This window comes from Scatophagus argus, chromosome 18 (genome assembly GCF_020382885.2).
Source record: "Scatophagus argus isolate fScaArg1 chromosome 18, fScaArg1.pri, whole genome shotgun sequence".
In the NCBI taxonomy this organism is placed as follows: Eukaryota; Metazoa; Chordata; class Actinopteri; family Scatophagidae; genus Scatophagus; species Scatophagus argus.
The window spans coordinates 4593232-4614617 of record NC_058510.1 but is presented as its reverse complement, the minus strand read 5'-3'; the positions used below and the strand labels follow the sequence as shown (position 1 = coordinate 4614617).

Below are 21386 nucleotides of genomic sequence, written 5' to 3'. Positions count from 1 at the left end.
GTGCACTTCAAGCATGAGAAAAAATAGAGGCCTGCAGATCTGTAGCTCTGAGACTTCAAAGTTTAATCCTGACACAAGTTTGATTGCTCTTTACCTCCATATGTCCTCCATATGCACTGACACACTCATCGCACTGCATATCACTCCCATGCAGTTGCTTACTAAGAGATCGTAGACACCAAGAAACAGCCAGCAGCCATGTGTCAAGAGAAGACGGACGGATAATTAATAAGACACACATACAACTCTGATTTAAACTCTCTACGTTTTTCCCTGTCTGAACTGCATGGCGCTGCCTGCTTATCAGTAGGCTGTTTGATCATCCTGCTGTGACAGTATGTGACGTTAGACTTGGCAAAGTGCTGAAAACAGCATCAGCAAGACGCCAGATACACAGTGGCGTTTGGTGTCTGTTCTGTATTATGATATGACAGAAAATATGGATTACGAAAAAATCCACCAAACAGAATTTGAACGTAGTGACCCACTTCACCGTGCTAATGTACCGCAGGACCACTGGGAGATGTCAACATGATCTTCCTGTTGTAGCGTCAGTGTTATTTTAGGATATCACACATACACGCACAGCCTGTTCCAGTTCACTGGCTCTGTGCTTGGCATCTCCCTCAAAAACTCCCCGCTCATTGTTTGCATGGTGCTGTGATCAATGTAGCGTCGGACCAGAGCTGCCCACACTGCAAGTTCCCCAGACAATAACCAGACGCTAATGAAAACATCTGAAACACTGCCAGGGCCATTGCGTAGTGCACACATTGTACCTAATCACATGCTGTTATTAACGCCTAAATGCTCTCTGCTGATTGGGGCCATTGTGGAAAACCTGATAGCTCCAACTGGGGGGCCAAAAATGCCAAGGTGTAGCTTTCTGTAATTTAAATTACAAAATATATAAAATATGAATATATTTAAATCATACCTCCATTCACTTCTTTAGTAAATCTCTTGCTCTTGCAGTGAACTCTGACGTGAACATAATTCAGTTAAATTTCAAAATCTTTTTTTTTCTAAGTTCCTATTTCACCAAAGTACTTTGTTTTTTTATCTGGTGGTGGAGATTGTGAAGGTACAGACCTTGAGAAACAGAAACCAGTGGGGCCAGTGTGGGTCGAGTTGCTTATAACTTCCTTATTACGTATCACCAATTGAATTACATGTCTTTAGCACTTACTAAACAGCAAAAGTAATTATTTCAGCATGTGCAGAATTAAAAAAGGTGACATTGTCAAGGGAGATAAGTCTTTATTGATCCCCAGTGGGCTGCAGCAGCACAAATCAGAGAGGTGCGTAGCCTGCAAATAAACAGAGAAAACGAGGAATAATTTTCGAGTGGATATTAAAATAAAAGTGAGAATGCACTTAAGCAGTTCAACTCAAAATTAGTGGTGAAGTACCATATCTGAGGAGGAGGCATATAGTGATAGAGATGATAATGTTTAATTGATAGCAGCAAGTCCACAAGTCCCCTCACGTTTTTATATATATGACTTGATGTAATGTTTATATGTAAGTGCAAGACTAATTTAATGTAAACTAGTAACAAGCATTTTGACTGTCTTTAATGAGCCACAATTTCTAATTTCTAATGTTCTAATGTTAGCCTATGCCAGCACATAGCAACCTCCAAACATAAACAAAAACAGCCGGCTGAGAACACACAACATGTTTATAAGGCAACTTTGGAGTTACTGGGAATCTTTTTAGGAAGCTCACTGCTTCTACACACACGCCTCCAGTTCCTGCACAAAGCTCACATGTTCCCAACCCATCAGATCAGTCAGCAATGAGACAAAAATGTCAACTCCCATACTTAAAAAAAGGGGGCTAATCATCCGTTGCTGGCCCCTATGCATCTTGTGATGTTGTTGCTACACAGTTATGCCACTTTGTCAAACTGTCTACATAGCCTGCCGCTCTCCCATTGGACATTTGCTAGAATGTAAAAGCACCTCTGCAGAGCCAGCTTTTGGTTTGTCTGCTCTGGGCTGCAGTGGAAACATGGCTGTACAACATGGAGGAAGAGGACCTACCTGCTCCTCACGTTAATATGAAAGGGTCATTCAGTGGTAACAAAAACGCAGAGAATCTTAGGTTCAGGTGATTATACACTAATGAAAACATAATTATGAATATTGTATTCCCTTCCTTCCGCTTAAACACCCTAAATCCTTTGCTTTGGACCTTTAACTTTTGCATCCCTTACTCTGAAACTATCTATTAGCAATTCACCTTTCTTCCCTTGGTAACATTGTGCACCTAATTACTTTATCTTCACCCAGGGGATTTCATGTATAATAGATGATGTTTGTTTTAGTGTTCTCAAAAGAAAACGCCCTTAACTTTATCTCAGGGGGCCTACCTTACATAAGATAAAGGGCAGGGTGTATTCACAATGACATGCATTACCACACTCTTCTCTCTCAGAACTACAAAGAGGTTTCTTCTCCTGGAATATACCCTCAAAGAAAAGTAGGCGAGAAATTGTGTATTCGGTTGCCATACCAATTCCCTGGTTGCATCTACATCCCTGCACGTTGGTGGCATAACCAAGCTTGGCACGGCTTCTACCACCATATTCCTTATTTCATAAGGAAGTGATTTTTCTATGGTTCACACTGAGTTCACATCCGCTTGTGTACAGTTGTGCTCATCCAGGGCATATATATTTAGGTTTTTCCTTCTTCATATTCTGCTATTCTTACCCCTTCTCTCATCTGCTCGCCACCATTTTACATTTTCCTGTGCGGATAAACACTTCTTCTGTTTCCTTTCTGTGACCATTTCCTCTTTCATTCTTTCTCTTACAGATTATGGTACTATCAGGAAAGTGCTTTCCCCTCTCAATCAGTCCACGGGGAGCTGCCTATTGGAGGAGATCGAGCTGTTCCCACCCAGGAAGAGGCAGCCGATCCGAAGCCTGCTGATTCTGCACAGCCGGAGCGAGCTTTATGTGGGTGTTAGAGACCAGGTCATCAAGATCCCGCTCAAGAGATGCAGCTACCACAAGAGCCGAGAGTAAGTACATGCACAAACCAACGCCATTAATCTCAGTGGGAACTCTCAAAAGTAAATATGCACTCAGCAAAGTTTTAAAGCTCCCTCTTTCATAAGATGCACTTTATCTGAGGGGGCCAGGCCTGTGTGTTGGTCGGGGGCCTTTGCTGAGATTCTAAACCCTGTAAATCAGCTTTTGTCTGAGCCACTGGAGGTGCCCGAGGCTGCCCTCTGTCTGTCTGTCTGTCTGTCTGTCTGTCTCACTGTCTTCCTCTCATCATCATCGAACCGTACGTTTTCTGCTGCAGCTCTGTGTGTGTGTTTGTGTGTGTGTGAAGTAGATATACTGTATTGAGTTTCTGTCTGTCTGCAAGACGCTTCGTCAAAGCGTAAATATTGGCAACGAAACCCGGAGACAGAGAACGGGGTGTGAAGACTCACCATAAGATCGGGATCCCATCCATCATTGCACACAGAAAAAGAATCACACCTGCATTCTTGTCTGTTGCACAATGAGCAGAAGAGTTAAGGCTGCACGTTACAGCTGTTGCTCTGTGATATATGCTGCAGCCATTATGGCACTTCATCACCTCTCTCACAACGTTTTTTTTTTCTTTAATAGAGAGCGCCAGACAGTAAGAAAGAGCAAACATGCACACAGACTGGCAGCTGCAGTACAGGGAGAGTTACCGAGTTCATCGCTGACATTTCTTTGAGGTCCACCTGAAATATTAGGCGGCTCTCTCTTTGTTTGGCTGTGTTTGTTGTGTGGCTCACTGATGGGTGGTGTATAATCTTCAAGGCCTTAAGGCCCTCTGAAAGACAGGTATCAGCTTGCTCTGTCTTCCTTTCATTTTGCACTGCTGTCATCACCCCTGATATCCCTGTCCATAACTCTCTGCTTTTCGTTAGGCGCCCAGACACTACGTCAGCCACCCTGCACGCGTGTTAGTGTCTGCCTTTTCGCATTTTCGTGTGGATGGCTGCGTATGATCTTGTGTCCTTGCACAGGTGCACTTGTGTTTCTCTCGGCTCATTGTTATGAAAACCACGGACAGCTTTGGTTACATTTCACTCGGGCGTGTCAGGCAGCACTGATGCTTGTGGCTCAGAGATATTGTCATTGTGCTGTCACCGCAGACTCGTATTTGCATGAAAAGAGTAACATCAGGCTTTTTATTGCTCTCAATAAACAACCTGGAGCCGATACGACAGAGACAGATCCAGGTATCTTTGCTATAGCGTCCTCACAGTGAATATTTGCTGGGCTGATAAGCTATTTAAGTCAGATACATGTGTGTGCATGTGCGTGGACACAAAAACTGAAATCCTGACGCCTGGCTGAAGATTACGTGAGAAATCAGGCAGCGCATTGTGTTAAGCATTATAGTCCATCGCAATAGTCAACATTCACGAATAAACAAAATTAACATTTTTTTTCTGCCTTACTTATCTCGCTCCTTTTTTCTGTCACTTGAATACCTTGTTCCCTCCCTCTCATCTATGTTAATTTTCAGCCTTTACACTTCTCTCCTACCATGCGTCCCCCTTCTTTACTCTGCCACCGTCTCCCCTACCTTCCTCTCCCGTCTTATCTCTCCCATTTCCTATTGTTACATCCATCATTTCTCCCACCATCTTATCTCCCAACTTTCTCCATAATCTCCTTTCTTTTAATCTCCCCGCCTAAACCTAAACCTGATGTTTGATTTCATGTTCCGTCACGGTGCACAGCTATCTGTATTCACATATGACAGTTTAGCAAAAGCCCATTATAAAGTGAACTTCATTCTCTTTGTCCTTCCAGAGCCTGTGTGGGGGCCAGAGACCCATATTGTGGTTGGGACCTGTTGTTGAAGAAATGCACCACACTGGAGGAAAGTGTCAGAATGAGCCAATGGGAACAGAGTATCACAAAATGCCCTGTGAGTTGCCGCCTGATCCACCACCCACCTTATCCCCCACCACCACCACTGTACTTCACTTGCTTGTTACCGGCTTCCTTGGTTGACTTTGAAACTTTTAAAATTGGTACAGAGCACACAATTATCATTACTCGGCCTCCGTGCTGTCCTCCTCACGTAAATTGAATACGTGTGAGCTCCTCTCCAATGCTAGTTGCAGCTCTTACTCTGTATTCTCTCCATACACTCACAACTTGCAAGCACAGACCCTTAAAACCAGCCGAAAAGATATATCCTCGCCGAAGAAGGGACTGAACAACTTGACTTGAAGGGAGCAATGTGTACCCCGGGAATGATCTAGAGCACTGCTTCAATCATTCACCTCTGACTGCTTGTTCATTAGCAAAACAGCTCCTCCATTTATTCTAACGTGCACCAATTTTGGGAGCAGTATTAGGGGGCAGTAAGCCTATCAATTTCAGCACAGCTTCGCTGTTTTTCAGGGTTTCGCAGACATAATTTTCAAGCCAGTCACAGCTGAGAGTGCTGTGTGCCACCGTACTCTTTAATGTGGCTTCGCGTTCAGAGGAACATTTGGCACTCAAGCCACTGAGCGCCCAGTGACATCTGTCAGCAGAGCTCTGGCAGAAACTTGGCCAACACTTGCATCCACATATGCACGCCGATATATACATGGACAGATATGCATGCTTATGTGCATAAACAGACGCACATATTATGATTTTGGCTTCAGCTCAACGTTTTTTTTCAGCCAATCAGAGTATTAGTATGTAGTCATTACTGCGTCGAACTTAGTCATATTTTCATGTATGCTGTCTCTACTTTAAATTAGTTTCGCTTGACTGTTTATCGCTTATATTTCAAAGGATCGCTCAATTTGCGAAGCATACTTGTTTGCTCTCTTACTGAGAATTAGATGACAAAATTGATACCAAATTCATGTCTGTGCAAGTAAATATAAGACTGGAGCCGGGAGATGGTTTGCTTAACTTAGCATAAAGACTGGAAACTGGGGGGCTACAGCAGGTCTTGCGCTATTCAAAGCTAAAAATGACAATAAATTGAAAAAAGGTCAACGTCTCTGCAGCTCACTAATTAACACATGCTCGTGTTAATTGGTGTTTGTTTAATCTGTACAAAATCAAAAATGCCAGGCTAGCTGTTTCCCTGTTTACTGGCTTTATGCTAAGCTAAGCCAACTGTCTCTAAACTGTTGCTTTAAAGAGCAAGTTTTGAGAAAATATCCATGTCTCCAGCACCCCTGTAGCCACCACTCTTTTAGTTCTGATGTATTTTAATTTGGCCAAATACTGCCTACACCAGTATTTACTCACTTAACTTTGGTCTAACCAGGTCCAATCCATTCAGAATGAGCATGAATTAACTTTGGCAATAACAGCTTTGAATGCTGGCAGAGAGAAATGACTATAGAAAGGGGCTTGTGAAGCCAGACCAAGATGAGAAGATTATCTGCTTTCAGCACTTCAATGCCAAGCAGTAAAAGCTTAAAATCAAGAAGTTGTCTTTTATCACAGTTAGTGTTTCACTCCCCATGAGTCCATTAACAGGCTGAATGTCTGAAAGTCTGGAGATGGATTTACACTGTGTAGGCAGAGACTAGTTAAAAAATCTGTTCCTAGGCAGTTTTAAACTTATTCTTAGTCACTGTTTTGCATGTTTTTATTCAGGTAAAATTAAAGGTTCTACTCAATAAATGCTTTTAATGGACCCCATTCTGCCTAAAAGTGCCTTTAATGTACCCAGGCTTCAAAAACCTGATGTTAAAGTGTTCTTTAGAATAAAACAGACAGCTGTTGCAATTTTATAAAGAAATTATTATTTTTATTTTTTTTATAAGTAAAGAAAAATGTTTTAATTTTTTACAAAGCATTAAATTTGTATATTGATATGTACCTGTACAGTCCTTTTTAGTCTCAGCTGTAAATGAAACTGACAGTGATGTGTTATTGTCTGTCTCTGTCTGGTTGTTTGCTTTCTCTGAAGTCCACTGATGCAAATGTTGTCTGTGTTTGCCAACCATCCCCCACGTAGGCACACAGCAGAGTTCAATTAGCAGTAAGAGCGGATGGCAGAGGTTATTTCTGCTTCTGCCAAAGCAGCTGATGATCACGCTTCTCTTTTCTCCCCTGTATGAAATTGTTCTTCACATTTTTTAGATCACCCTGGAATGTAGCAATGACATGGCTCATATCATCTGCAGATCTGAATCTCACGCGGGTGCATTTTTGTAGTTAGCTCATACGCCCAAGATATCACTCGTAATTCATAGCTCCTGTAAATATCGGAGCCTTTCTGTTCTGTTGTGATTCAGATATCTATTTATGCTGCCACTTTTATTTCCTCATATTTCGGTCCTTTGAATGTGTCCATTCACACCATTGATTTGCCTCTCTGAATATCTCCTCTGCTATTCTGGAATCTCATCATATCTTCCAAGTGTTTACAGCACATTTTTGTCCATATGTCTACACAATTTTCAGATGTGCTGTAATGCAGTTATTTTTGTATCTATTTGAGGCAAATTGATTTCTGTTTGCATCTGCCCTAGTAGCCATGGGATACGTTTCCCAGAGCCACACATCTCTGAGAGCATCGGTTCAATGCAATGACTAGTTTCTGAGAAAAGCCATCACTCCTAAATGCTTTATTTTTGGCCCTTTTCATTGCTCACAGATCCGTAATGTGACTGTTGATGGAGGCTTTGGCTCCTGGTCTGGCTGGTCCACATGTAGTCATAATGATGGAGGCAGCGCAGGGTCTTGTCTGTGTCGGACAAGAGCCTGTAATAACCCCGCCCCTCAGTGTGGGGGCCAGCAGTGCTATGGCATCAGTGTGGAGGTCGCCAACTGCTCCAGGTAAATTCTGTGGCGACACACCTGCAAACATCTGTAAATCTTTCTTCTGTCTTCTGTCTCTGTCAGCAGCCTACAAATACGAAGGCACCTTTCTCTGTGTGGTTAGGTAGTTTTGTTAATTTAAATTTGTTAATTTATTCCCTGCATCCTCACATCTGCTCATGAGAAATCCACACTGTTTCACACTGTTTACTGTTCTGCTTTGCTTATTCAGAGTCAGTAATTCAGGGTTCAGAAGTGTTGATTGGGTGTTGTTTTTCCATCCATTCAGCTGATATGATGGTTTTAACACTAAGAGTTAAAATTAACTGAGATGCTGCCGCTGCATCTGCTGAGCAGCTCTTGTGAACATGTCCTTCCATGAAGGATACAAAGTGTGAGTTGAGAAGGTAAAGCAACCAAGGGTTATTTTTCATTATTAATTTGCTTATTTGGTATTTCATCTTTTGATCTAATTAATGTCTGACAGCACTGCAATGATAAATTAAAATAGAATATAGTTTTCAGAGCCCAAGATATAAAATTTACAAAAGAGCACAGCTAATGTAGTCCTATCAGATAGAAAAGCTTTTATTATGTACTATATTTCCATTATTCATGTCTTGAGCTACTTGTTGTAGCTACTTGTTGTTTATCAAAATTTGATTACTTTTCTGTTACTCGACTGATAGATTAATCCATTGATATAAGCACTGTGTTCATAAGAAATCCCAGGCCTTCATGCTCAGTCAGAGCTACCCTGAGACAGCTAAGAGAAGCTTATAAAACGACTCTATGCATTGTAGGTCAATTCTGATCTTCTTCTTATTTATTTTAATTAGTTATTTACCGTGATCATTTGGCAACCAAGAGCTTAAGTGGCGTCCTGAGGTCTTTACCGTGAAACATGTCAGGAGAAATGGATTTTCTCTCTTATTTTCCCCGAGCACTAAAAATAGCAGAATCTGGTAAAAGAAAGACCAAAACCTCTTCTGTGAGCAAAAGCATGTCTTCATTGTCATTAAATGTTCTGAATTACTTTAATATACGCCTTCAAATCCTAAAACACGACATGCAAACTGAAATTCAAACCTTACTGTAAGTCTTCTACAAGGAAAACAAAAGGCGTTCCTCGTGGTGTGATCAGCTCATGAGATTCATGGGACTTCGTAGTTCATGTACTGGACTCTTGCAGCACCCATCACCTCTCCATCAGTGACTAATGTGTCTTAAACTGAAGCTGCCCTGATTGTGTTTCCACACAGAAACGGAGCGTGGACCCCCTGGACATCCTGGTCTCCCTGTAGCACCACCTGTGGCATCGGCTTCCAGGTCCGCCAACGCTCCTGCAGCAATCCCACCCCTCGCCACGGCGGACGAGTGTGTGTGGGACAGAACCGCGAGGAGAGGTATAACACACTTCATGCTCAAACGTTCATTCACATGCACTGATAAAGCAAATATGCACATGTTAACGAGAGAAAAAACTATTTTGTTCCATGATTTGCAACCTGCAGTTTAGGAAGTATGACTTTGCCTGTGTCTTTTTCTTTTTTTTCCTTTTTTCCTCACTTCTGTCCAACTTTGTGACAGCCAATTAAGGAATGAGTGGGATAGGCCTGTGCTTGGGTAATTATCTGGCTTTAACACACAGGCCGAGTCTGCATTTTGAAGCTTTGGAGGCTTTGGCGTAGAATAATCGCCTTTTTAAAGATGTTTGTGTGGTTTCTAAGCAACCCTCAAAGCCTAAAATAAAAATAAATAAAAAATGAAAAAAAATCTGGTTTTCAAGGAGACAGAATGTGAAGCAGCACAAAGAGACATACAAAGCAGCCCAGGTAGTAAAGGTCAAAATCTGTTCTGATTGTCTCAAACTTTAGTTCAGCGTTTGCCAAATGAGAAAATGACTGAGGAAAACTGTGACACCTAGCAAGGTGTTTAAAATCAGACGTGTAGTTATATCACTTTATTTTAAATTCCCTTTTAATGGAGAATGGTATTTATTAATCATTGTATATTAGATAGCGATGATGTGAAGATGTTGAAAATGATCTCCGCTGACACCGTCTTGCTTGTATAAAAAGGTTAATTGCAAAGCAACCCAGCATCAATTGCGTACATGTGAGTGGATCCAAGCCAATAGAAACTCACTGCCGAATCATCTCTAACCACCTGCTTATATAGGTTGGTTGTTAACGTGGATAAGAGATAAAACGTCTGTCATTCATCAACTAATCTCAGTTCTATGTTGGATCAGAAAGAGGGGGAAAAAGGTCACTCTTCCCATATAACAAATACCCTTGAACCTAAGACCCCTCTCTAATCATGGCTCCAAGAAAACATTATCCATACTGAACTACAGACACCACGTTAATGATGTGAGGGTCTGTGTCCCCAGTGTCATCATGCTTTTCATCCAACTCCTGTTGATAACCAGAGGTGAAGGCAGAAAAAGTGCAAATAAATACAGTTCAGAGGGGATGCGAAAAATCAGTTGTTACCAGTTGTTACCATGGCAACAGAAACAGTAATGCGACGGAATGGGACGCTGCCATCAAGGACCTACGGTTCAAGGACCTGAACCTTTTATTATACCCTCTTCTTCTCCTTTTCCTGCACCTCCCCTGTCTTCCCACCTCCCATTTTCTATCTCGCTGATTCACTCCTGTTCCTGCAGCCCCTCACTTAAGGGCTCCTCCACCAGGAGCAGAAATCTGAAGGAACCATCACAGTCCAGTCACTCATGAAACACTCTCCAACACAGAAAAAAAAAACAAAAAACGAAGCTGGCTGGCACCGAAGACCACGGGAGGCCTAGACGCAGATTTTGCCACCTCCACTGTTTCTTTCTCCCGGCTTTAATCTGCTTTGTTTCATCTCCGCTTCCTGCTCTCAGTACTTGTTCTGTTCAGCTATTCGAAACACCTTAGGCAAGTTTGAGGCCAGCTGTGAGGTCTGGAGAAGGACCTTTGGAAAGAAGGAATGAAAGGAGAGGAATCTTTTGTGTGTGTGTGTGTGTGTGTTTCTGTGTGTGTGAGAGAGAGAGACAGGCAGGCAGGCAGGCAGACAGATGAGCAGTAGGACAGAGATAGATAGAGAGAATGTGTAAAAAGATGAATTATATGGTGTCAGTTTGAATCTGCCTGGGGGAGAGAAAGATAGGAAAGGGATGCTTGAAAATGTTTGTGTGTGTGTTCAATATGAGCCTATCCAAGTGTATCAGGCAAGTGTACCACTTGCAAAAACTGGGTAAAACTTCTCACTGGATGTTTGACTCGTGTAACGGTGTTCAAAAACTTTCAGCATATCTGTTGTTTATAGTTACTCATCTGTGAAATAGGTAAAGTCTTTTGTGAAAGCTTTAATCCGCGTAGCATGAAAAGGACTGGCACTTTATCAACTATTTGCTCACAGAACTATTCTTTTAATGCCGTGAAAGAGTTTTATTTTATGGGGCACAGGCCTCCTTTCAGAGGTGTTAGGCGTCTGGAGTAAGCCTCACTTTGTTCTTCCCGTGTTGCCTTCAGTGCCGTGTTTGCTTTAATGCTCCAGACTTATGTTCAAACATGCGTGCATATGGTGTGAGCTCATATGTACATGCGCATGCATATTTACAAAGCTAACAAAAAAAGAGTCCAAAGTCCAAGCTAAACTTCTTCTTTCAGCTCGTTCCTGTGTGTGTCTTAGCCAGCGGCCTCCCTATAAGTTTGGCCTTGATTGTTTGCATCAGCCACAGCTTTTAAAGATAAAGCAAATGTTCCGAAACCGACCGTGCACGGCAGCGCTGTGAGCTTAAATCTGGCTGGTTAATGCCTGCATTTATGAACCTTCTGTTGGCATTTCCCTCAGCATACTGACATTGTCCACACTGCTTACTCAGCCTATAGCGAGTAATTAGCAGCGTTTTAGTCCGATCAGCCCTGTGTGTTTTTTTTTAAAAGAAAAGGATAAGAAGCTAAAGCCTCTGATTTGTCTGAAACGATCAAAGTGTGTATGATGACGATTCTGAAGCTCTGAATCTGCTTCCTATTGATCGCAGCAGCTTTTCATTGTGCCGTGGTGCAGCAGAGGTATTTGGCGTCTGTGTACAAGCCCTTGTGCATGAATTGTAAATGCGTGCGTGTGTGTGGGTGTGTGAGAGAGAGCATGTGTGTGCGTCTGTCTCTCTCTCTCTCTCAGTCTTGTGCGAGATTGTAATCCACACTCTTCCTCACTTCTCCACATACTCCTTTTCCCCGCTGTATCATCCCGCTACAAGCGTGCAGATTAGTAAAAGTGGAAAAGAACACTCTGCTCAAAGGATTCTTACAACCAGGGTATACAGAATGTGGCTTTTGATTCGCCATGAACAATAGGAGAGTTTTTGAGACTAGCACAATGGAAATACGCTGGCTGAGCCTCTGGAGGAAGGGTATAAAGTTAAAGCTGTTTTAGCACAAGAAGACTTAGTTTTCCTCAAAAGGTAGTCATGTGCCAAAACACAACAAAATAGCAATAAAAGCAATTTTATAGGAGTTATAAAATAAATTATGTGGCTCTAATAAGCCTGGCAATCGTTTGGCTTATTGTATAATGGGCACTGAGTAATTAAGTATTTTAGACATCGCAGTAATCCTGTCTTGTAAAACGATGTAATTAGAGATGATGCATGCATCACTGTGGCTTTTTTTAATAGGCTGTGTCAATGAATTATGCAAAATGCATATGCACGTTCATTAAGGTGAAGAGATGGAATGTTCTTAGATGTAGTTTTATGCAGCACCTTCCGCTAAGACACGCACTCCATTATACCAGGGACCTGTCTACAGAGTCTCAGGTCAATCAGATGTTCTGGTTCGCAGTGTTCACCTTGTTCTCTGTGCCCTCCGTGGCCACATCAAGGACATCTGTTGGGGTTTGTTTTAAATCAAGTTAACACGCCTTTTCAGACACCACTGTCTTGTGGTGTGAGCTCTTTGTAGCTATTTCAGTTCAGTGGCAAAGTTTCACAAGTGCGGAGACGTCTTCTGTGCCCTTTACATATAATTTTAGCGCTCAGTCAGATGAAGTAGTTATTCCGTTTTCCACAGATAACTCGAAACACGGTCAAACATAATCCAGTCGTGCCCATTATACAGTAAGTTTTATTTCAGGTTTGATTTGATTTTGAGGAAACGGTAGCTGTTTTCAGCCAAAAAGCTCCAATAAACTCACAGAGTGCTCGCAGCCCACCACCAAAAGCAAACAGACAAAGGGTGACATGCTATCGCCCTGACGGTTAATTCTTCTGAAACCATGATAAAAGGATTAAAAGGCCATTTGTTCAGGAGAGGCAAACGCCCATTGCTCTGAATTGCCCTTGACTTTTAACACAAACCATCTATTTAATGTCTATATAAGGCTTTGAAATGATGAATTAAGAGCTGTCTTTGCTCTTCCATCTCAGGTACTGCAATGAACACCTGCCCTGCCCGCCGCACGTCTACTGGTCAGCCTGGTCAGCCTGGGAACGCTGCACTGTGCCTTGTGGCGGAGGCATCCAGTCACGGCGCAGAACCTGTGAGAACGGCAACGACTGTCCCGGGTGTGGTCAGGTATGTCACACAAACAATAGCCTCTCCTGTGCATCGTCTTTGTATCCGTTCATCTGTTCATTGTCTAGTCACCCTGAGATCCGATGAACATTCAGTGGTTATGATGAAACTGGAACATCTAACACGACCAAATCCCCTGGTTATGTTTGCACAGTGGCAGCAGCCATCAGATTTATTACCAAGACCTATTTAATGCCACACACACAAACACACACACACACACACACAGTAATCACTCCACATATGAATAGGCTTATTTTCTGCCGCAAAGCTTTCTCCAAAGCATGGATGATGCAAGGAAGTGTTGAAATATGAGCGTTCTTCTGGTTGACAGAATTACGTGATGCTTGTGTTATGCTGCTATTTTCAAACAAACACACACACACACACAGGCTCTCACTGTCATCCACAGTCCTGGGAAAAATAAGATAGGATGAACATGATGGCTGTGGCTTCTTGGGTCCCTCTTGGAAAAGGATTTAAGAATGTGGGTCAGGGTCTTGCGGATGCATGGGAGCCATTAAATGTGTCTTTTGTTTGTGGGTTTTCTTCATCATCATGAGGGAAAATTTGAGTTTATGGTTTAGGTTTAGGGAATTAAGATTCCAATCGCATGCACGCCACATCCTTGACACTGTGTTTGCGTTTATACATTTAAAACACACGTTTTCACGATATATGCATGGAATTTATTGCTGTGTAAAATTAAAGGGATAAAATTTGATTTTAAAAAAAATATCTGACAAACACTAAAAAAAAAAAAGCATTCAACGACCCAAATAACATTTAGCTGAAAAAGCACATCCCGCAGGTTGTGTAATGGCCCGTTGTAAAGCTCAATGATACACCGACAGCGTTATGAAACATCCCACACGGGGCCTTGCAACCTCAAGAGCATATATAATATCTGATAATTGCCTGACACATTAGTAGCTGCAGAACAACCAAATGAAAAGACTGACCTTGCATTAAGTCACAATTTAGCACTCACACAATATCATCTGCTGCCACGTGTGCCTACTTTCTCTGTCACACATGCACCCCATCAGATGGCAGCTGTCACATTTCTGTCACTGCTCAGGGACCATTATCTTCACTAAAGCATCCTGGGAATGCAGCGGCATTCCTGTAGGAACTCGGATCAGAAAAGCAAAGAGATGACGGGCATGAGGGAATCTGAGTAGCTCGTCACTGCTGTTTCCAAAAGGGGAAAGCCTCGCTTTGACTGTCTGTAGTGGTGGTTATTTTTGATGTTTGGTGAAGAGCGCAGGCTCACCGAGCGGGAGATGTTAGAGGGAGTTTCTATTGGTGTCAGCTGAGGGGACCGTTTCATAGTCATTACAGACAAGGAAGTGACATACAGAAGAGAGCAAAGCTGGGTCAGTGGGAAAGGTCAAAAGAGCACCTTGTATAAAGTCAGTAGTCTTCTCTGTCTGTTTCACCCACTCGCTCCCTTTCTCCCCTATGACATTTCTTTTCATCGCTGCTCTTGGACTTTAACTTGTTGTCCCTTTTTGTTTTGTTTTCTCATTGACTGCTTGTCTTCAAACATGCCGACGCAGACTAATTGGGGCCACTTCAGCCACCAGTCGTAATTACATGCAGATTTCACAGACACCTTCTCTTTCCTGGAGAGGACTTTATTTGGACAGCTTGGCTAACTTGTATTATGGCTGCATATTTACTCAGATCAAAGAAGCATATGCTACCTTTCATTTACAGCTCCAATAAGGTGCTTAATAACACAGCTGTTACTGTATAACAATTGCTTGAATTCACTTGAGGTAAAGTTCAAGTGTGAAAGACAGGAAACAGAGCTTGGAAACGGCAGCTATCTTTCCAGCAAAACTGTACAAATTTATATGCAGCACTTGAAGATCAAGAATGATGGGCATGCGTTCTTTTCATTTCATCAAGGACTCCCCCTCCTCTGCACCTGTCCCCACCCCCGACAAGAAAAAGTGAAAAATGTGATGGAGTTTGTTTTTTATGTGCCATCTGTCTGTGTTCTCTTCCCCCGGACAGATCCATGTTTAATTAAACAGAAGGAGACCACACACACATAATCACACACACACGTTGCAATTTCTGTCATCGCAGCTACTTTTTTAGACCAGACACCCTACTGAGACCTGAAGTGATGAACACTGTGTATGTCTTAGACGTTGGTGTGCGCATGTAGCCGTGTGTGTTCATGTTTACCTGTCTGGATTGGTATCGCCGCAGCCACCTGCGGTCAGCTGCAGGCGTCTGCCAGACATTAACGGACAGTGGTGAGCCAACATCTGCTTGGTGTTCAACAGAGATGTCATGCGAGAAACTTTGCGAGAAATAACGAACTTTTTGGAACTTATTTTAAGTAAGTACACAAGCATGCACTGAATCTGGTGATTCCAGTCTACACTCTCAGCAGGCCATAAAGCGAATCACTGAGCAAAAAATCTATTCAGTTGTTACGTTTTTGTGATTCTCTATTGATCCCAGAAGAAAAATTTTCTACGCTTATAACCTCTCCACAGGGAGCTCATAGCACAGAGTCAGATTCAGAACAGCTCAAGTGAAGCTAGTAGGGATTCAGCAGGTCAAGGACACCTCAGTTTAAACAACACTGACTCTACTGACTTTGCAACCCTGCTAAAAACTAAATGTTGCCACACGCATGGTTAATAGAACAAAGTTTCAAGGTGCATAATTTCCATCAAACATGCCCTCATGTTGCCCTGTGTGTCATTGCCTTAAGCCTCAGCAGTCTTATCATCATGGAAGTATTTAGTCCTGAGGTGCTCGGTGCCTCATTTTGCTGATGCAAAAGGCCACATGACTGCAACTTCATCAGTCTGAGCCCCGGTCCATGCAGCACTGCTCCGTCTCCCTCTCTTTCTCTCCCTCTCTTTCTCGTTTCGCTGTATTTGCATTACGGGTTTGAGTCCCCGGAGGAGCAGGCAAAATCTGTGCTGGAAATAAACAAGTGAGGCTCTGGTGGCTCCGCACTGATGTACTGATGTACTAACCCTGTCTTGTCCTGCGCAGCAGCTCAAAAACTCTGCTAGAAAAGAGAATCTGGCATAAATCAACCAACCTTGGATAAAACTGGAAGGAATTTTATTTAATTTTTTTTTCTAAATCACAAAATTTTGAATCAATTATTCATTAAAGGTTAGGTATTCTGAAAAGAGGCTATACAACATTATAATTAATAATTAATACAACATTACTTCAAGTCTTTTGGCGCAGTTTGCACAAAGTGTTGAAACCCACATGCAGTTCGTCAAGGCTGAGTGACGAGCGGGTTAGGGAAGAATGATTGATCATGATCGATCATGATCAGACAAGTTAAACGTAGTACAAATGAAAACTAGTGCGCGGCAATGAAATGTATAACAAACATTCATGGTGCAGTAGTATTCTGATTCAAAAACATCATGTATAAGATTAAAAAATTGACAGGGAACATTTTACTGCAGAATGAGTACTTTTACTTTTCATACTTTAAGTACGTATTTCTGCTCAGCGAGATTTTGCATGCAGGGCTTTTACTTGTAATGTATCTAAGTGTAATTGCTGCTTTTACGTAAAGAATTTAAATATTTCTTCCACCACTGGATTTGTTTCTAAGTTGAGATGTTAATTTAACGTCACATGTACGTCTTCCCTAATGTTGTGCATATCTGATAGCAGTTAAGTCACGTAGTCACTAGTAAATGTTTAAAAAGATCCACTTCCAATCAAAACATACATTATGAAAAATATATATCTGCTTAATATGTATTACTGTAATTGCTACTATTAGATGAAAAAAGGCGTGCTTCAGTGATTTGCAGCGTTCACATGCGTGGTATTTCCTAATTTGTCCTATAAAATGCATCAAGTATGTCTCACAGGCGCGGATCAAAAAGGACGTTCTTCTCTGTTGAATCTTGACTCTCCGTCTCAGTGTTAAATAAGTCAAATATGGGCCACGCAGAACTGATGATGTGCAGAGCTGATGATGTGCAGAGCTGCGTAATGACACTGAGAGCTCTTCTATTTACCTGCGATAAATTCAACAGTGCTGCCAGGCGGTGGAATGAAAGTTAAGGACCCAGTGTTTGTGTAGGCAGACCGATGTGTGAACACACTCGTGCATTTTTTTTTGTATTGTTCAGTCTTATTTGCTGCGAGTATGTGTGTGTGTGTTTGCACACTGGTGTGTAGCCAAGAGAGCCGCTCCTGGCTGACAGCAGGCTTCATTATGGAGTCGGACTGGTGAGGAGACGGAGTGAGAGAGAGAGAAGTCAGGGTTTGACAAAGTGTGTTGTGGTCGGCGCTGCTAATTGAACTGATGTGTCACAGAGACTTGAGGGACATTAGGACTCCGTCTCCGTGGACTCAGCCACAGTAGATAGAGATGTAGGCACTGGAGAGGATTAGTCACTCACATCTCACATCTGGACCGTTCACTTAAATGTCAGGGTGCTACTGTGTATATGTAGGCATCCTTGCAACACACACACTTTCCTCTCCCGGTCTCTCTCATACACACTCGCAGCTCTCCCAGTCCACTAAGAAGTATAATGAGTGTAATGATGGTAGGAGGCTGGAGAGGCACGACTCCTTATTATTCACCTCCCACAGCTGGCCAGACACCACAATGAGCCTTTTGTACCTACACACACACACATGTACACACTCTTTCCCCCCAAACACACACAGCACACAAGTAAAGACACACACGGTTTTTCACTCTCCACTTCACATTCATACATTCTTCTATAAAAATAAGGAGAGAGGCTGAAGGGTTGTACTGCCCCAGCACTCATACAACACTGTCCTGGCACACACACACACACACACACACACACACACACACTCTCTCTCTGTCTCTCTGTCTCACTCTCTTTTTCTTTTTGGCTCTTCTTCCTCCTCAACTTGCATCCTCTCAGCCTATAACACCTAAAAAATAAGCAGAAAAGGTCTGCAGCTGGAGACAGAGTGAGATAGGAGCAGCCTAAATCCATAACTCAGCCATGCATAAACTTATAAACATGCACACGCGTCACTCTCTCACACACACGCAAATCAGTTTCAAAGTGCAAGCCTGAAGTCAAACTTTCACCCTGTAGTCGAATTGACACATGCATACACACAGTCTTGCGTACACACACAGCTGGACCACCACTTCCATGTTGACCAACCAGGCAGCTTGTTTGTGTGGAGAAGTAAAGATGCTATCAGGCGTCCTCCGGCCCGGCTCTCCTGAGCTCCAGCCAAAAACACATTACAGTGCTGCCCGTCTCTGAGCAGCTGCCTGTTAAAGGTGTTGCACAGCATAAAATCGCTGCTTTCCATTTGCCCATAATGCATATCACTGCTCTCGCCTGGGGGGGCGCGGCTATGAGTCGAAATCAGCGGACTAATTGAATCCAATTTTGTGTTCCACATGCCACTTGTCACATTCGACTGCTTTCCACCGTGTTTTCACTTTCGGTTAATTTCTCTGAAATTGAGATGTGAGTGAGGCGGGGAACATTTCCTGTTTTTTTTTGTGGTTTCTTGTAGGTTTATGACTTTGTTTTATGAGTTCGCCACATCAACTGGAAAGAGTGAGATGAAACATTTAAATGGTTCATTTTGATTATCTTCCTTTTGCCTCAATGTTTCAACAGTGAATCAAAGTTTAATCAGAAATGCGGTTATTTTATTCAGAGGGACATTTTCATGGCCAACATGTAATGTATGCCTGAAGTGACCTATTCGCTGCTCTGGCTCAGTGAATGTCATTCGCTCGTGGGTGTATGTGTGTGTTGGATTTAGGGGGGTTTTGTGGGCAGAGATATACGGATGTTTATTTCACGTCCTCAGGTCCATTTTTAATGCATTATTCAAAACGTTATAAAATTTCCACTCTCAAAGCAGGGGGACTGTTTTTGTTTTTGTTATTGTACCAGATTTTGTATTCAGGTGCGTAGCCAATATAACAGGGCTGTCGTTTTTTTTGGAGGAAAATGCAATAAACTGTCCATTGCCCTTCGACTTTTGTTATTGGATGTCGTAGTCAACAGCAGAGGTCTCTTTTTTTCATATCATAGACCTCCAGGTGGATGATTCTGGAAACCACTATATCTTCATGGCAATATGTCATGTTCTCACCTTCCCAGTTTATTAACATTGCTAGCATTATTAATATTATCACTTTTGTTGTTGATTTTTCTTTAATTGGATTTTCAAAATAAAAGTCAGGCAAGTCTCGCATATGTACTGCAAATACTCAGATCTTTGTTATTGTCCCTCTGTACATACTTCAGACATTTTTCAAATAAACATTAATAAACAATAATAAACATCTGCAGGGTAAAAAATTTACCACCGAATTTCTAAAGCTGCACCACAGACTGTGAGGTCAGTTGATACCAACCTTTTTCGCTTGTGACCTCTTAAAATCAAATAATATCTGTTTGTCATCCCATCTCACAGGCTGAGCAGCTCCACCAGCAAGTTATTTTTCCTTCTCAGATTGTGTCAAAGTATCCTGAACTTCACAACAAAAAAGAAGCTAAAAAAAAAAGTGAAAACCCTCGATCTGCTTTGAAAATATGTCTGTAAAGTTCCAGTGCATGGTTGTTAGTCCTCTCAACATGCCACAGAGCTTTTCGTGTTTGTTCAGTCTCATCTTTGTTATGCACACACTGACCACCTCGCTGTGTATACTTTAACTGCACTTGATGTGGATGCCTTCAGAGACTCTGAATGAGGTTCAGCTTTAAACCCAGTAATTATCTCCTTAGCCCTCTGCATCAACGCTAATCCTAAGAGAGTACAGGAAAAAAAAAACGCTTACCAGACAAGCCTCATTAAATATTTACTGTGTTTGGCCACCATCAACAGCTCACACAACAAACACTCAGATCGTTTGCCTCCACCCCATTCATGCCATGTGTTGCTCTCGCTGTAGGCGGCAGCAAGACGCCGAGATGGACTTTCTTCTCCTTTATATTATTGGCTGATCATGGGCTGGTCTGTGATGCGTGATGATGTTAAATATTAATGTCTGGAGATGATTACTGCGCTAGATGGAGAGAGGCAGGAAGTGCGGTGGAGGTGACACCCTCATTCATCACGGGGCCCTAACAGAATCTAAATCCTCCCTGTGTTTTTAACCTTGGTACCCCAGGGAAGAGAGGCAGGAGGGTACGGGAAAGCGGGAGGAGGAGGAGAAGGAGAAGACAGACGAGGATGTATAGAGAGAGACAGAGAAAAAGATAAAGCAGACATGCAGAAGCAAAAAGAAACAAGGAGAGGTGACACAAAGCGAGTTATGCTCAGTGTGTGAAAAAGATGCCAAAAGAAATAAAGATAGATGGATGGATGGAAAGTGAGACCAGGAGAGAGCATAAAAGAGGAGAAAAAAACAGAGCTGCATACTGTATAATGTACAGTGCTCCTCTCCTCGGCTGACCTGTCAGCCTATCTCATGTGACAGGCTGACGGATGTGCAGAAAAGAACTCTTATCTTATTTTGTCAAGGTCTGGCAGACACTCAGGGGCTATTTGGCATAAATAAACAAGTGTGAGGAAAATGGCAGCCATCTCACCTACTCTTCTGTGGTGTCATTTTCTGCAGACGTATCTCTACCTCCACCTCCTTATTTATTTATCTGGGCACAAAAGGGTTCTGGACTGCCTATTACCCACCTATTATCTCCCTGAATAGTATCATCATATATGGCACAGCCCAGAAGAAGTAGACTGTTTTCCTTTCCACCACTAGTCCAAATAGAAGTTGGCTAAGAGAAGTGGAGGCAAAATATATACTTATGAGACTTCTGAATGAGGCCCACATATCATGCTGTTAGAGCTTCAGTGCAGCGTTTTTCATTTTTACTGCTTGGCTCTCAAAGCCAGATGCAGATGGGAGAAAGAGTTGCCATTATTGCCTTCTTTTTTTTCTTTCCCTCCACTTTTTCTCCTCTTTTTCTATCTCCCTCCTGTCCTCCATCTTGTCCCCTTCGTTATAAATGAAACTTGATCAATGACCTTTCCTG

General features: G+C 42.4%; 1 protein-coding gene across 5 annotated transcripts in view; it reads left to right on the top strand.

Annotated features, from left to right (window-relative positions):
* sema5a (sema domain, seven thrombospondin repeats (type 1 and type 1-like), transmembrane domain (TM) and short cytoplasmic domain, (semaphorin) 5A) overlaps positions 1 to 21386 on the top strand; it is a 113255-nt gene that overhangs the window by 64820 nt on the left and 27049 nt on the right. For all 5 annotated transcript variants that reach the window (XR_006841448.1, XM_046371649.1, XM_046371648.1 and 2 more), the window contains 5 exons: positions 2826 to 3033; positions 4820 to 4937; positions 7632 to 7813; positions 9058 to 9201; positions 13218 to 13365. Coding sequence is in view for 4 of the 5 variants with exons in the window: in XM_046371649.1 (XP_046227605.1) it covers positions 2826 to 3033; positions 4820 to 4937; positions 7632 to 7813; positions 9058 to 9201; positions 13218 to 13365 (800 nt within the window). In the remaining variant the exon portion in view is untranslated. The remainder of the gene's footprint in view (positions 1 to 2825; positions 3034 to 4819; positions 4938 to 7631; positions 7814 to 9057; positions 9202 to 13217; positions 13366 to 21386) is intronic.